The 17,712-nt window shown below is 38.1% G+C and overlaps 1 protein-coding gene across 2 annotated transcripts; it reads right to left on the bottom strand.

Annotated features, from left to right (window-relative positions):
- Positions 1–1,273: 1,273 nt before the first annotated feature.
- On the bottom strand, positions 1,274–16,160 carry pkd1l3 (polycystic kidney disease 1-like 3). 2 transcript variants are annotated; one of them, XM_085271008.1, is made up of 23 exons: positions 15,791–16,160; positions 14,063–14,152; positions 13,939–13,964; positions 13,811–13,844; positions 13,571–13,668; positions 13,382–13,444; positions 12,574–12,732; positions 12,378–12,484; positions 12,175–12,298; positions 11,963–12,085; positions 10,740–10,959; positions 10,413–10,594; positions 10,079–10,309; positions 9,876–9,977; positions 6,913–7,091; positions 6,194–6,340; positions 5,906–6,108; positions 5,122–5,309; positions 4,793–4,925; positions 3,986–4,181; positions 3,645–3,873; positions 3,352–3,436; positions 1,274–2,210 (listed from the first exon to the last, which is right to left on the bottom strand). In XM_085271008.1, the coding sequence occupies exons 1-23, from the start codon at positions 16,119–16,121 to the stop codon at positions 2,164–2,166; spliced, it is 3,297 nt and encodes a 1,098-aa protein (XP_085127134.1). In that variant the 5' UTR covers positions 16,122–16,160; the 3' UTR covers positions 1,274–2,163. The 2 variants fall into 2 exon arrangements, with proteins under 2 accessions (XP_085127134.1, XP_085127125.1); XM_085270999.1 differs by lacking the exon at positions 1,274–2,210 and having other exon boundaries at positions 2,986–3,436.
- Between the last annotated feature and the right edge of the window lie 1,552 nt (positions 16,161–17,712).

Consider the following 17,712-nt stretch of genomic DNA (forward strand, 5'->3'; position numbering starts at 1 on the left):
TTTCAGTTATCGCAACATAGTCTTGCATCAAGTCATAGTTGACTCATTTTCTGTTTGACACTTGTGATCAATACAGGTGTGAGTTAAGAGCGGCTCAATCATGTGAAAACTCATCCTGTTAAGTTTTAGTGATCATTTGGCTTTGGACAGTCTCCTCTTTGTTCTTTCTTTGAGTTTCTAAAAGTAGGATGAGAGGCAGAGCCTTCAGGTATCAGGCCTCACTCCAGCTCTCAGTTTGGATTTGGGAGAGAGATTAGGCTTAAAATTTTACTTTTTCCTAAAGCTCATGTTTTCTCTTTCATAGTTTGTTTTATCTGTGTCTCCCTATCATCTCCTTTTTTCCTTTTCTCTTTTCCCTCCCTGAGCCTGGTTATCCTGGATGTTTCTTCCTGTTGAAAGGGAGTTCTTCCTCCCCACTGTTGCCTAGTCCTAATTATAGGCTTGTTGTTGGTTTTCTATCTAATATTGTAGGATCTTTACTTTACAATATAAAATGCCTTGAGGTTGCTGTAGTTTTGAATTGGTATGAGATGAATTTCTTGAGTCTTGTAGTCTGTGGTCACACCGTTTTACACACTTGTGATAATATTTGTGTTTTTCTGTGTGATTGAGCCGACTGTTTTTTAAACTGGTGTCCAAAAAAGACTCGAGAGTTCTGTTTCCAAGGGTTGGGATGCTGTTGAGATGAGTAGATCCCAACAAACTAAATGCGGGAGTGTGTTTGTAAATAGTAAGTGGACTGCTTCTTATATAGCACTTCACAATTCACACTCTGACGAACGCATCAGAAGCAACCTGGGGGTCAATGTTTTGGCCCACGATACTTTGGCATGTAGACTGGAGCAGCCAGCCACTGAACTCCCAACCTTTAGTGGACAATCTGCTCCACCTCCTGAGCCTCAGCCAGGGAAAATGTGGATGAACGTGTGTGGGAAGTACTAAAGCTGGGAGGTAGTTAATTTCTTTTTTTTATATTGAACTTATAAAATCATACATACAAAATTTGCAAGAGGTTTAGCAGTAATCATGCAAAGGTCTCAAATACCACCTTTTGGTTCCGCTTTCCAGGGTAATCTGGTGTGATAGTCTTTGTGCACTGATTATTTTACTAATGCAATGACTGTTAATTGTTATGTAAGCTGCTGGTCATCTCTGGGATTCACTAGGGATGCATACACAGATCAGCACATCTCTTTTTGACCTGAGTTCAATTTTATAAATCATTTAAACATTAAACATCAACTAAGCAACTGCAGATTTTACCAGAGAGCTGTTTATTGAAATTCACACATATAATACTACTGTATGACACCAGTGAATAAATAGTTTAAATCATTTGTGATTAAGCACAGAAGATCTAAGACAGGACAATCAGCTGTCTGAAGAACAGCTTGTATTCCCAAACCAAAAGCACAAACTTGAATGAGATCTGTTACATAAGCCTTTTAAACTGAGGACTGAATGAATCTCAAAGATGCAGCCAAGAGTGATAAAGAGGCATGAAACGCACTTTCAGAATCAATTACAGTGACAGGAGTAAAATGAAAAATGTAATCAATTAATCATTAGCTCCCAGATGGGCAGCAACATAAAAGCACCTTCGCACTATTTCACACAACTTCATTTACAGCTATTAACCGTTAGAATCATAGGGAAGCATTTAAACAGAAAGCTGTGTTAAAGTTACTGAAAAATAATTCTTTGCAGGTTTTTTTCTGTTGAAATTTCTCTTCTATTTCTCCTGGATCACTACTTTATTGGATAAAAGACAGCTTTTTTCACACTCGATGATAATAGTTCTTAACGTGTTTACATATGTCTGAATCTGTATATGTGTTTTGCACTAGCATTAAATGAATGTATCAACAGTTTTTTTAAAAAGGAAAAAAAATCTCTTTTTCTCATACGTAATCCTGGTGAATTTCACATACAAGAACAGTTATTTAATTGCCCATTATTATGACTCACAACTTCAAAAAGATTCTCATAGGCACTGGAACCTCTGTACACATACAAAACACCATGACGTGTAATGCAACTCTATATCTAGAAAGTAAAACTTACAATAAGTGCAAAAGATTTCCTAAGAAGCGGGGGGGGGGGGGCATGTGTCGCAGCTGTGCATGTCAGAGGAGTCAGCTCATGTCGTCAAATGCAGTAACCTCACATTGTGTCCCTGCCGCTGTACTGTCTGCACTTTTCCTGTTGCTCTGTTAAATGGAGAAGACACAACTGTAAGACTCAAAGCACTTATCTTAAGCTCCGCAAAGGGTACATGGATACACAGATGCACGAGAGAAAGGTAACAGGAAAAGAAAAGGGTCAGTCCTTTATCGCAGTCAACAAAATTTTGGGTGTGTGATCTGCATGATTACATCAGAGCTCTCGGCAGCCAAGCTGAAAAAAGGGGAAAAGGCTTCCTTGGTCTGCTTCGTGAAATATGAATGAGACGGTTGCAGTAAATCTTTCCTGTGTGTTGAATAATATTTAGACACTATCTCAGGTTAATATGAATCCATATAATCTTTGCATGTTGGTAAATAAATTCTTCTAATTTGAAATATGAATGATTATTTTTACATGTACACGCAAAATAGGTTCATCCAACCTGTTTCATTTTCTGTGAATTAATGAAAACTTCATATTTTTTGATTTTAGGACAGCCTGGTGACCACCTATCTGACCCATTGTCCTCTGACAGGAGCTACAGGCCACAGGAATCATAATGCCAAGGCCATTTGGACTCTAAGTCAGTGCAAACATGTAAAATGAAATCAGTCCACCACAATTTTGCTTTTTGCAACAAATGCATCCTTGTTGCATCTACTAATTTTTATATATATTCATGAATCTAATTGTTTACATTCAGTTGTATAAGACTGATACATACACAGATGCATAGTGTTACAGTGGACAATATGTTAAGAACTTTAATGCACTAAACAATAGCAGCTCTCCTAACATCATTATATTTTAGTACGGTGACAATAAGGCTTTCTAATTTTTTTTATTTTAAAAAAAGTACTCCAAAAAGAAAAGATACTGATTATACGCTGCTGAGAAAAACGTCACAAGTAGCACAAAGAGGTCATTAAAGAGAGTAACAAAAGTGACTTGTTATTACTAATACTACTAATGATTATTATCAAAGAAAAAAATGTTTATTTAATTTTAATATCTATAGTAAATATCTATAAAATATTATAAAAATATTTATAAAAGAGAAAAAATGGGTACTTTTTTGTAAATATAAAAAAATTATTCAACAAAAACATCACATCACAGTATATACTTAAAGCTTTGCACTGACCTGTTCTGGCTGCACAGAGACTACAGAACAAGTTTTCTTACCTAACAGGACTTGCTCAACTTCTTCACTCTCGTCTACAGCTACAGGTTTGAGCAGCAGGGCGAAAATCACAGCAACGCCTATCACCTGTGAGAAAAAGCAGACCGCACAAGAAACGAATAGTGTTGCATACACGTTTGCAGAAATTTCAAAAACAGAAACAAACTATAACATTCTGTAGAAACCCAAGTATCTTCAAATACATACATCATCTCAGAGTGTGACATGCAGGAAACACTTCAGATTATCAGCCAAGCGAATTGACTTTAAAAAAAAAAGGATTTATTTTACCCACCTTTAGAGGCTGCAGAATAAAGATGCTTTCGAAAAGGGAGAGGCCCAGAGACATGACCCACTTGATGGACTTCTCCTTGCCGTACTGAAAGCCATACAACAAGGTGAAGAAAGTTGAAATGCCGCTGATGGACAGCAACAGGAACCAGCCTACAAACACAAACCACCATGGCAGCCAACAGCCCAGGATGGTCGTTGCCTTCTTCTTTGGCTTCTTCGCAGGAGGTGGGCTGGGTTGGGACGAGATGGACAGAAAAAACACACGCATGACGTACCAGTTCAGTATAATAGCACAAATAGCTCTGCAAATATTTTTGTCTCACTGGCAGTTGGAGTACTGACCAGTAGGCCAAGTGGCTGCTGAAGACCATCTCAGTCTTGTGAACCAGTGCGTTGGTGTAGTTGAGGGCCTGCTGGTACTGGTCTAGAGTCGCAAAGTATCTGAAATCCAGTTTCTCCAGGCACATCAGGAGATGACAGAGACTAGCTAGGAGAAACTTGCTGCAGTACACCAAGTGATGGTCGCTCTCACTCTCTCCTGAGAAAGATTTATATTCAAACATATACATAAGAAGGTAGTTACATTTCTCTTGAAGTTACCTCTTTCTGAGAAGAAAGGTAACACTACTGTCACACTACACAAGGCAGAAAAGTGCTGCTGCTTGGCCTGATCAGACAGAGGAGAAGTTATTTGCCTAAAACTCAATTTGAATAGAAAGAAATAGGTCCTAGCAGTGTGCTACATGGAAATCTTTAAAAGACACGTCTGATGGTATTGATGTTTTTTTCCTGACAACATAAAAAAAAAAAAGAAAATAAGCCTTAAATACAAGCGTCATGTTTCTCAGCACTGTTGTTTCTTTGAGATAGGTCTTTGAGATAGTTTTTAGATTGTTTGAAATAACTGTTGATGGGGTGAGAGCAAGGAAATAAGCGTTCACTAGCCGTCTTATTGGTTCTTCTCAGTTAGAGTAGCAACAAACTGCTGTATTCATAAGCTTATGCATCTTATGTACTCTTTTATTAGTTTAAGATCACTAATAGTATGTTGCTTATGTGTATTCATGTTAATTTGAGTATATTATAAACATTTTATCTGTCTCTTTTTTCTTTCTTTTGCTGAGATTAAAGTGAATGAAATAAAACTACCTTGCATGTGCTGAATTAATTCATTCAACCTGTCCAAGGCCGAGAAGAGATCAACAACGGACTCCAGTCTGTGCATCTCTAACATCTTGTTTCTTGGGCTCTTGCTCGCCAAAGAAATGATCTGCTCTACATCCTGTTGCAGGGAAGAACAACAAGTACTAAATTATACATGAGCGGTGCACTGTTTCACTGCATAGATAAGTATGTAATAGTAAAGGAGAAACCAGAGCTACACGGACTATGACATGGACTATATTCAAAAAACATCTCAGGCTTGCAGGTTCTGTGATGAGTACGGGTCATCTGACAAATATAAACATGTAACGCACCCTCAGCACAGTCGGTATGTTGAGTATGGGGGGTTTCACGTTCTCCTCAGGGTCAGCTTTTTTAGATTTTGGAACTATGCGAGGTTTGATGCTTCGAAAGATTGTGATGATGAGGATGTTGATTGGGAACATGAGGAGACCGCACTGCACGCCCACCATGAGGTCCTGCCAGGTCATCTTTATTGAACCTGGACAGACACAACAAAGGACACGGTGATGATGATGTGAAGCAACTAATACAGCTCCAGCTAATAACACCCAAATAAACAGCTGCAAACAGTAATGCAATGTTTTACTGCAGGGTTCTTTCTCAGTTGATTTTAACAGAAAGCTGTGTGCGACTGTTTGCTCTCTGACCTCGTGGAATCAACTTTACATTATTTCAGTTTGAATATTGAATATCTATCCATACAATAGAAAGGTGTGACTAAAGGTCACATCAACAGAAGATCCAAGTGCAGAATGTAAAAACTCAATAACACGTAGATCTGCTAAGAAAGCACCAGTTTTAACAGTGTTTGGCCAGGTGGAGTTAGTAAGGTTCTGAGTTTGGTGCACATCTGGATGCAAATGTGTTGTAGGTAATTATTAAGAACCAGTCATGTTCACCTTCGGCATGCAGCCTTGCTCCTAGATACAATCGCTTGTGAGCAGTAATCCTTATCCAAACACTGCTAATATTAGCACAAAGAGCAGGTTCCCCTCCTGAATTAAACTTTGTTGTTTGATGCTAAGAAACAGATGTAATCATTAATCAAACAATAATCTAAGACTTTGTAATCACCAATTGAAAAGAGTACTGTTGAGTTTGGATCCAGAGGGATGTTCCAGAAGGCGATGTTGATGGCCATGGTACAGAGCAGAAGGCACATGCAGCAAGAAACCCTCTGGGCACGTGTGAACGGGCTGCGTGAGGGAGGATCCACGATGGACACCCAGATGTGTTCGTCTCTAAAACCAGTCGATGTCCTGGTCTGGAAAATGTTCCTGAGAGAGGACGGAGAATAAATAATCACTTAATTTAAGCGATGTGATGAGCAATTTATTTTCAGCAGTGTAAAGGGACTCTAACCTGAAGCTGGCAACCTCGTTGACTTTTGCAGCATTGAAGGTTTTTTTGGTCATGCCGTCTCCGCGCTCAGAACTCAGCCAGCATTCACAAAAGAAGTGCCACATGTGTCGCGTTTGGAGGTCCTGTACAGTCATTTTGTTTATGTACCTTTAAAGAAAAAATATACAGAAATGAAAGATGACACATTTAACATTTACCTAAGGAATTAAAATCATGGAAATAAAAAGCAACATTGCAAACTAGGAGCACCAAAACAGAAAAAAAAGAATTCAGTTATTTAACTCGCCATACCATGTGAAAGAAACACTCACCAGACGTCATTAGTAGAACCCAAATCTATATATTCATAGCCACACTGTAAATCATACCTTGCTTTATCATCTATTTTACTCTAAATAGAGTCACAGTTAACAAAATGAGCATTATATTGCATTAAAGGAGACTTGAAACGAATAAATAAACCCATCAGGAAGGTATTTAAAGGCATTTTTAAGCACCTTAATGCACTAGTCCCTTTTGACTAGTCCCTTACCTGTATAATACCAAATCAATCCAAGTATAAAAAAAACACACAGCTGTCTGTGTAGTATAGTAGTCTTTAAATAGTTGCCAACTTTTCAACACGTATGAGAGAAAACATTCTCATTTCTGATGAAAAGCACTTCATCCTGATCTGACGTAACGCCAAACGATCTACTTTTTGCTGCTCATGTCCTTACCACGATGGATGACCTCCAGAGTTGTCGTGCTGCAGCCTGATGGTCTGCACTTCACCCAGTGGGAAGGGTGTGGTCAGCACGAAATAATCAACAGATCCTCTCTCAAACACTGGCTTCTCTGGGTCTGTGAGAGTGTGTACGTTACTCTCTGCTTCTGAGCCAATCAGCTTCACTGTGACCTGCGGGAGAGCACAGCGTACCGGTGAAGTGACCCAGACTGTATATACAGGGAGTGCAGAATTATTAGGCAAATGAGTATTTTGTCCACATCATCCTCTTCATGCATGTTGTCTTACTGCAAGCTGTATAGGCTCGAAAGCCTACTACCAATTAAGCATATTAGGTGATGTGCGTCTCTGTAATGAGAAGGGGTGTGGTCTAATGACATCAACACCCTATATCAGGTGTGCATAATTATTAGGCAACGTCCTCGAACAATCAAGCGTTTCATTCAAAATAGTTAACAGGGTCGCAAGAAGCGTGTGGAAAAACCAAGGCGCAAAATAACTGCCCATGAACTGAGAAAAGTCAAGCGTGCAGCTGCCAAGATGCCACTTGCCACCAGTTTGGCCATATTTCAGAGCTGCAACATCACTGGAGTGCCCAAAAGCACAAGGTGTGCAATACTCAGAGACATGGCCAAGGTAAGAAAGGCTGAAAGACGACCACCACTGAACAAGACACACAAGCTGAAACGTCAAGACTGGGCCAAGAAATATCTCAAGACTGGTTTTTCTAAGGTTTTATGGACTGATGAAATGAGAGTGAGTCTTGATGGGCCAGATGGATGGGCCCGTGGCTGGATTGGTAAAGGGCAGAGAGCTCCAGTCCGACTCAGACGCCAGCAAGGTGGATGTGGAGTACTGGTTTGGGCTGGTATCATCAAAGATGAGCTTGTGGGGCCTTTTCGGGTTGAGGATGGAGCCAAGCTCAACTCCCAGTCCTACTGCCAGTTTCTGGAAGACACCTTCTTCAAGCAGTGGTACAGGAAGAAGTCTGCATCCTTCAAGAAAAACATGATTTTCATGCAGGACAATGCTCCATCACACGCGTCCAAGTACTCCACAGCGTGGCTGGCAAGAAAGGGTATAAAAGAAGAAAAACTAATGACATGGCCACCTTGTTCACCTGATCTGAGCCCCATTGAGAACCTGTGGTCCATCATCAAATGTGAGATTTACAAGGAGGGAAAACAGTACACCTCTCTGAACAGTGTCTGGGAGGCTGTGGTTGCTGCTGCACGCAATGTTGATGGTGAACAGATCAAAACACTGACAGAATCCATGGATGGCAGGCTCTTGAGTGTCCTTGCAAAGAAAGGTGGCTATATTGGTCGCTGATTTGTTTTTGTTTTGTTTTTGAATGTCAGAAATGTATATTTGTGAATGTGGAGATGTTATATTGGTTTCACTGGTAAAAATAAATAATTGAAATGGGTATATATTTGTTTTTTGTTAAGTTGCCTAATAATTATGCACAGTAATAGTCACCTGCACACACAGATATCCCCCTAAAATAGCTAAAACTAAAAACAAACTAAAAACTACTTCCAAAAACATTCAGCTTTGATATTAATGAGTTTTTTGGGTTCATTGAGAACATGGTTGTTGTTCAATAATAAAATTATTCCTCAAAAATACAACTTGCCTAATAATTCTGCACTCCCTGTACTTGAAGGACCGCACTATTTTTGGCCTTGTGCAACAAACTGTGAAGACTTGACATAACCGGTGACCGAGGTTTCTAGAGGGATTTCATATGTAATTTCAAACCGGCTTCCATTAATTTAAGTACCTTCCCTCTTCTTGTAGATATAATATTAGTGCTTGACAAAATAATGTTAGGAAAACACAAGTTAACAATATTCTTTGACATGTAGTCCTTAGGAATTTCTTTCATACTTCTTCATTTATAGTTATCATAGTATTGTTGTTATAGTGAGTGACTCTGTCAACCTATCCAGTAATCCAGTGTCAGTGGGAAGTTGTGAGTTGGCTGTAAAATAGTCTTATTCATTAAAGACAGGTATGTCATCCTGTCTGAAAACAACACTAAGATGCCTGTCTGAGCGTTGAATCGGGTTTGTTTTCTGTAATCATCTCTTATCCGCAGTGATTGTGGTTTATAGTCTTCTACATGTAGTAAAATTTAAATGAGCCTATCCTTTAGGGAGGCGCCCATATTTACATAGTCCTTTTTCCGATGGCCGTGTTTGCTTCTTGTTTGCCTAAATGGAGCTTTTTTTTTCTTTTTAACAAATATATTGACTTGTTTTAAATGTAAATGTTCTTTATCAACTAAATTCCCACTATAAACTGAACTGAATCCACTGCCTGTCTGTAAGGTAGTGATTGTCAGTGCTGCATGATACTGCAAATTTTGGTATCAATCTGAAACCGTGTAAATACAGGGCCAGTATTGTGAAGATCGACACTTTGCAGGGGAAAGCAATGGGTCATGATGTATCAGATGAGTCATCATCAATTTGCAAATTCTAAACACATTTTAATGACCACTAAAAACTGTGATTTGTACTTTTCACAAAACTTAGTTAATGCAACAAAGCAATGCTTCTCAGCTTTTTGTGTATTTTGAAACTGCGACCTGGAATGTTGATGTGTCTCTAAAGCTATATTGTGCCATCAGCTACAAATAAAGACGTGACCATCAACACGAAAGGCTTCAGAGATTTTTAATAGAGCATGTTTGAGGTATATTTTTCATTAAAAGAATATTTAACACAGTTCAGTGGACTACATACTGAACTTAGAGGATACAAGCAAAGTATCAATCCTATTGTGATAGTATCAATAATACTAATACCAGCACTTGTATTAGTATTATTGATACTAAGCGCCTTGAGATGACTGTTGTTGTGATTTGGCACTATATAAATAAAACTGAGTTGAAATGATATTTTGATTGATCTGCCCATCTCTGCTGTCAGTGGAAAAAAGACTTACATTGGCACTGGTCCCAGCATTTCTGCGGCGTCCAGTTTGGATGCCGATCAGGTAGCTGTACTGTGCAGCTGGGTGATTGTCCTCCAAGAGTGTCATCTTTCTCTGATGGTTCAAAAACGTACAACATTGTGATGTTAAATAACATGAAAATATACATGCAAAAAAAGGCTGGATTTATGAAAACTGGCGGGAGACAGGCTGACCCTTGTGCGTGCCCTCCGGTCAGCATAGCAGGCCCACAGCAGTGTCATCAGGTAGAGTCCGAAAAATGCACACAGCAGGGCCAGCACCACATAGTTCTGATTCACAGTGGCAAACAGCTCTGCAGTGCGGGATATGTCGACGTAGTTTGGCATCACAAAGAAGGAGCTCCCAAAGATAGTGAGGTGATTACAGAGACACTGCGTTCGGTGTGGAGTGCTTTCTTTCCCCACCTGAGGAAAAACACAACACATGACTGACTGGTACTCACCTATGCTAGAATATTATAGTGCATGCAGAGCCAAATGATCAGATTTTATCCAGGGGAAAACATACCATACAGCCTTCAGTGCGCCATTCCTTTGCGTCTGTGTTCCAGTACAGGCACTTGCTCATAAAAGTGGTGATCTTCAGGTTCATGTCTGGCTGCCATTCAGAATCAGAAACTCTTGTATCAATATACCAAATCCCAGGAGTCTTTTGTAACATCTCTGGTGTTATCATCCAGCGAAATCCCTCTAAAGCAAAAAAGCAAAACCCCCCGAAAACAAAACTTAAATATACTGCATAAATAAGTGTTTTTGCTATGATCAGTACATATAAATAATACCAGAGCGAGGTGTGGCCATTCTAGTGACCTAATTTGACTTTGCTGACAGCTACCTGTGCGGTTCAGTACAGTTCTGTTGCTGTAGTTTGTGTTATTAGGAGGCAACCCATGAGACAAGAGGAGAACCAGTGACACATTCACATTGGGCTCCACGCCGAAGAAGATCGTCACATTAGGGTCTGAGACATTGAGTGTAGTCACCGATTTTGAGTTTTTCTCTAACACGACAGTAGTGTTGATCAGAGCTGCAGCATTTGGACGAGCCAAAAAGATCTGGTGAAAGGAAGGAAAGAATTTGTGGCATGAAGAAAAACATCTTATTTCAGTCTGGGTTTTAAAATTAAATATTCAGATGTTTTTGTTTTAAAGCAAGCTTCCTAGTATTAACCGACCCATCTTGATTCATATTTAATCGGTTATTTACTAGTTACATATTAGAAACGATTAAAACTATAAACCAGGCATCACTGAAAGCTTTACTGTACTTACACCTCCATTCTTCTAACTGTAGCTACACTAAGAATGTAAAAGTCACCTCCTGTGACAACTGACATTTGAAACAATTAGCAAATGAAGGAACTGCTGGTATTCCTTATTCAAAAATTAAATAAAACAAAAAAGTAAAACTATGACCTTAAATCATGTTATTTTAGTAAAGATAATTGACACTAATCACGATGTTTAAACAGTTAATTATTAACGTCATGTTATTGATGCATACGCATATAATTGATCTCATCTAAGTAATTGTGCCTTTGTGCTTCCAGTAGGTTATTGTGCACTTTCATACCTCCCGGTACTGATATTTTCAAAACTGACAATAAAACAAGATTTGCGATTAGATTTTTTTTCTTAATTTTTCTATAGCTGTGATGTCACTTTTGTAATTGCGTTGGGTGTGTTGACTGTGCGGAGAAATTTGATATTGGCAGGTGTGTTGGCAAAGAGGAGTTCAGGAAGACAGCATGTTTGGAGTACACTGAGGATGAAGGCTTGAAAAACAGTATGTAAGTTAAATGACTAAACATTATGAATTTTTGGACTTTGTATGTGATTATTTTGAACCGTTTTTATGTTGTTTGTTTTGTTTTGTGGCTTCATTGTCTGCGTAAGCATCTCAGCATGTTTATTATGTTTTGTCTAATTGTGTATTTATTTTTGTTTTTCTGTCTTTTTCTACTACAACTGCAAGACACTGCAATGTCAAAATGTCCACTGTATAATGAATAATGTCGACTGAGCTGTTCTCATACAGTAAGCAGTAAGTTGGCTGTACCTCCACCATCTCTGTCAGGTTTGCCACCTTAATGTCCTGCTTTCCATCACTAAGTGAAAGGCTGCACACACTCCCTGTTATGTTGTCTTCAGATGGATAGGGATTTTCATTGAACGTAGTCATCTAATAGTGACAAATGCTCAGTTAAACAGGCTGTGGATGTCAGCAAAGATAAAAACACTAATGATGATAACACACACACATACTCAGACCTGAGAGATGATGTTGTTGTACTTATTAAGCACTGGTCCAAGCACTGAATTTGAAGGGAGCTTAGCGGAACTGCCAACTTTTTCTGAACCCAGCACTGAATTGCCAATGTCAGCAGGTTTTTGTCTGATGGAGGGGAAAATTAATTTTATATGTAAAAGTTTTTAAAGCAGAGGCAAGTGACATTTTAAAGCAAAATACCCACGTTTTCTGATAAATGGTGCCCATTGGGTATTGCATGACAAATTCGTTCTCTCCTGATAGCAGGTTAGCAACTTTCGCAAAAATCTTAAAGACATCTCCAAACAAATCCTGGAGAAGAAAAAACATCATTCCAGTGTGAGAGCTGTAACAATAACAGAGACATTTATGTTGCTGGTGATGTAGTTACGTGAACTTACTTTAGGGTTTGGGTTGTTTTTAAGATCGCAGTTTTTCAGTGACAGACTCAGGATGGCACTGCTGCAGTTGAGGATGTGATTGAGTGTCTCGGTGTTGTTCAAAGCAAATGAGACGTTCAGTAACTCAACACTTTTCAACAAATTACTCACGAATGCTTCCTTTTGGAAGAAAAAGGAGGGAGAATTTAGCACAGCATGAATATAAAAACATGAGAATAAAACAGTAATGATGACAATATGGGCATATCAATGGAAATGTAGCAGCTCACAGAGCTGGAGGGAATTTGGGTGGAAAACCTGATAAGATATTTTATTACACCTCACCAAAAATCTCACTATGAAGGTAACCCTCTCACTTGCTGGAGAAATTGTGGAAATACAAATGCAAATCACTATCATATTTTCTGGGACTGTCATGTTATTAAAACTTATTGGAAGGGAATACATGCAGAAATACAAGAGACATTTGGAAGATATTTACCTTTGAAGACTAGAGGAAATATAAGTTATATTAATGGAAACAGAAACACACTCCCTACATGCCTTTTTTTTCCTTTGTATTTTTTATTTATTTTTCTGTTTTGCTTCTTTTTCTTTTTTCTTTCTTTTCTTTCTTCTTCTTTCATTCTTTTTGTATCGATATTTTAGTTGTTTAAATACAGAAAAAGGGAGGAGGATGTAGTAACAAATTGCTAAAGTTGATGGTATGGTACAGTGATTCCTAAATGTCAATTAAAAAAAATAACAGTACAAAACTAAAAACAGTAATGATGAAAGTGTTCTTGCTTTCGTAAATAAAGGTACCCACCCTGTTGCTATTTGTCGGTTCCCTTGGTGTCACGTCCATCGTATTTAGTACTCTGTCTGCATCCTGTCTCAGAAACAAGGGACAGCTTTTAACTCTGGGGTGCTTTTTTATAAAAAAAAAAAAATTGTAATTCAAAGCTCCTCATAATTTATAAAAAAAAATGTTGATATGTAAAATGATTTGTCTCACCTTGAGAAATACGTTAATGTTTAAGGTACGCAAAGCTGTTTCAAGGATTGTTTGGATCGTTGAACCGTCAAGGTTTGGAAGTAGACCCCTTTTGTGCCCTGGAATCAAAGAGTATGTGATGTTTAACAAGGTCCAGTAAAAAAAAGAAAAGAAAAGGGAAAAAATAAGCGATACAACACTAGATTTATGTCATTTAGGGTGTTGAATAAGAAGACACAAATAAAGTGCATTCTAACTTACGAAGTTTGGTTGCATGGCTGGAAATTTCGGTACACTACAAAGAAAACATGAACAAGGTGGACAATATGAAAGCTGAGTCTTGGAGGCTTGCATGGCTTATTACTGCCTGTGAAATTTATTTGTCTTACCTTTGTGTTTGAGGGAGACTGTAAACCTTTAAAACACAAAGTTATGTTATGAATGAAAGAGCACAAATGAAGAATGAAAACAAATCTGGTTAGGTTAAAGCTCGGATCAGAAAGCTTCACGTACTGTGGGTGCAGAGGAAGCCTCTTTTCTTTTTACAGTCAGACGTTACGAGCTGGAGAGGATTCTGCTTCATGTATGTGCATGAGGTGTTTTCTGTTGAAAAGAAATGGCATTAGGAAAGGTTAGTTTTTGAGACAAAGGTTTAACAACGAGACAACAACTAACAGGGCTGCAACTGTCAATACACGGTTAATTATTTACAAATCAATAATCTATAGGTAAAATGTAAACAGATGATCCCAGAAGCCACATAAAGCCATGTGTAAAGTCTTCTCATTTCTTGCTTTATGTAATTAAAAACACACATTTGAATGATCATAACACAGGTGGATGGAGCAGATTTTCCTTTTTGATCCTGGTAGTGTTGTGGGAATCTTATGAGGCAAACATCTCATCGTAGAGATAATCCTTCAGGTACGGAAACTTATTTCTGCCACCATAAGTTAAAATTTTGTATTATTATCTAAACATTTTGACCTAATAACTTGAAATTTCAAGCTGTTTTCTCAACGCTTGAGAAACACAAAAAGTTTTCTTTGTTACAGATGTGGAAACAAATTTCCATATTCTGGAGACATGGGTGTAAAGCATAAAATATATAATCAAGGAGAAGAGTTATCAGCACAGGTGTTCATTTAGTTTTGAAGGATTTCATTTCACAGAGATTTCCTTATACCTTCATTCCTTGTCTACATCTACTTTCACTTCTAGACAAGAGAATATGCGCTCTCCCACAGCTGGACAATATGCAACCAGGCTATCCTCGAACCCTCTGCAGAAGACCTGCGGTTAGCTCATCGAGCTTTATTCAGGCTCTACCAAGCCTGACTCGTCTCACCCTCCAAAGCAGGCCTCGCATAAAGACGCAAAGTAAAAAAAACCTTAACCTAATCCCTCACAGGAAGCAAATAGTGTTGGAAATCTTATTGGGTAATTTATTTATTGTGATCTGCAAGTTTGTCTTATTTTATGACATGAATCTTCTTTAAAAAGCAAAACAAAACAAAAACAAAACAAAGCATTTACACACCCAAGGGAACATATTCAAAAATATTTAAATTCAATTGGTGCTGGTGACATGACAAAAATTCAAATGAAACCCAGCCTTTTCTCAGCACACAAACGTCATCAACCTCTCTTACATTTATGTCAATTTATTGTAATGTATAATTATTTCTTCTTAACGATATAGTGACCTGAACTTACTTTCAGGTCCTGGTTGATTTGAAAATGGCAGTATTTCAGTGAGAGACTCATGATGACACTGCCACAGTTAGTGAAGAGATTTGAGGGTTGTTTAAAGCAAACAAGACATTCAGTCTCTTTTTTAAGATTATTTTTATGGCATTTTGATTTTTTAGATAGTGGAGCAGTGAAGACAGACAGGGAAGTTGAGTGAGAGAGAGAAGGACTTACTTGCTCACAGAGTGGGCTAAACTGACAATCGACATTCAGTATCTTATTGCTTGCCAACAAAACTATTGTGATTAAACCATTAGCAACCCCCCCCCCCCCCTCCAAAAAACCCCCCCAAAAACCAAAAAAACCCAAAGCACTGGTGATTGATCAATTCAAACAGACAAGTATTACTTTTTTCTTTTCTTCTTTCCCAACGTCTGTCAGACATGCCTTCACTTGAAAACTCACAGGCCACAAAAGCACAATAACCTGTGCAACAGAAAATAAAATTACGGCACCAAAATGCATGTTGTGTTTGTGTATTTTACTTACTATCGGTGGATTTCCAGTTATCCTCTCCAACTGTCTTTTCAAGCCACCATGTGTGATTGAAGTTGGTGTTCCAGTCTTGAGTTATGTTGTCCAAGAAGATTTTGGTTGGGTTGTTCATCACCTTCAGGAGCTCTCCTCCTTGCTTTTCACAGCTGCTCCTAGCCTGGGAATAGGTTTTCGGTTCTCCAACAAACTCGAAACATACATTTCTGAAAACAAATTCACAGTTTGCCGTGAAGTTGTTTCCTGGACAGTTCTCGGTTCTTTCAGCTACACACAGAAATCCAGCTGAAATCCACACAAAGACAGCTGTCCGGAGTACCGTATCCATTGTTATTGTTCTGTGGAGAGCACGAGCGCTTAGTGCTGCTCGAACTGTGGCTGGAACAGATACTGAGCAAGGTCACTTCAATCCATCACATGAAAATCAGAGAGCTTTCTCCGGAGAAACCCTGCATATGTTCTTAATACATTAGGAAAATCACCCGAGACACTCAAACAAGATGCAAACTGAAGGAATCACTCGGTGTCATTAAAGGCCAGTCAGGCTGACCTTCTAAGAGTAAGGACAATTCCATTGTTTGATTTGCAGTTAACAGTAAAAACACTTTATTCCATTACAATGACATTTTTCCCCCAAAATAATTCTTGAATCAACGCTTGCCTGTCTTCGTGTTGACTTTTTGTGAGAAGCATCTTCTTATTAGTCGTTTGCATTTTCTTTTCTTTCTTTGTCTTCTTTTTGCTTTAGCTGTCCATTGTTATGATCCCTGTAGTCTACTGTTGTTCAGTATTACCCTGTTGTTACCAGAAGTTATGAAGTTTCATTCTCATATGCACAGTGGAGATAAACACAATGGTTTACAATGTACAGTGAAATTCTTATTTTGTCAGTCTCCCTTCACACAAAACAATTATAGCATTCTAATAAAATAACAATAAAGATCCAAGAAATTTACAAAGGAAAATGATTTATTACTTATGATAATGATTAATTAATTAATGATTTATTATTATTTATTACTATTAAATAATTTATTACTTATGCTTATAAGTAATAAATATGCAAAAAAATTTAAATGAGTTTAAAGAAATGCCTTGAGCTAGTCTGGAAATATATCTGTCCCAGCAACAGCAGAATATCAGAATCAGAATCAGAATCAGAATACTTTATTGATCCCTGGGGGAAATTATTTTTTGTTACAGTGCTCCATTTTAAACCAACATTAAGACAAGACAGACAATACGCTAACTAAGAATAGTACAATATATACATATATATACATACATACATACATACATAAGTCACTTATAAATAAATATTTGGAAAAGAAACATGTGTAGTTGTAGCAGCAAACAGTGTGTTAAGTGGATGCGTTGTACAGGGAGATGGCCACAGGCAGGAATGATTTCCTGTGTCGTTCAGTGGTATATAATATAATAATTACAGTAGCAGTGAACAGTAGTGATGGGGTGGGAGAGGGTTGTGCTGACATATTCAGGAGTCTGATGGCCTGTGGATAGAAGTGAGAGTCTTTTAATCATTCATTTCAGCCTTCTGTACAGTTTACCTGAGGGCAAATGTGTGAACAGGCTGTGTTGTGGGTGAGTATTGTCTTAACAACCCTGCTACTGTAAAGTGATGTACTGTGCAGTTTTTTTACCACATGCTTTCCTGAACAGTGTACATCTGTAGAAGTTCCTGAGGACTTTGTGCAATTTTTTGTGTTTTTTTCAGTGGAAAAAAAATCACACTGATGGTGTAGAAGTCTGACAAAAACTGTATGTATCAAATATGATACACTAGGGGTTAAGAGGTTAATACTTAATCAGGTCTCTCTTCTTAAATTCCCTGCCTATTCCCTGTCTAAGGCATTATAGTTAACTAATACTAAACTAAAAAAATTACTTAATTAAATAAA

This window comes from Mchenga conophoros, linkage group LG1 (assembly GCF_057382185.1).
Source record: "Mchenga conophoros isolate Kocher_MC1m ecotype Shallow Benthic linkage group LG1, M_conophoros_male_GT1.1, whole genome shotgun sequence".
NCBI lineage: Eukaryota > Metazoa > Chordata > Actinopteri > Cichliformes > Cichlidae > Mchenga > Mchenga conophoros.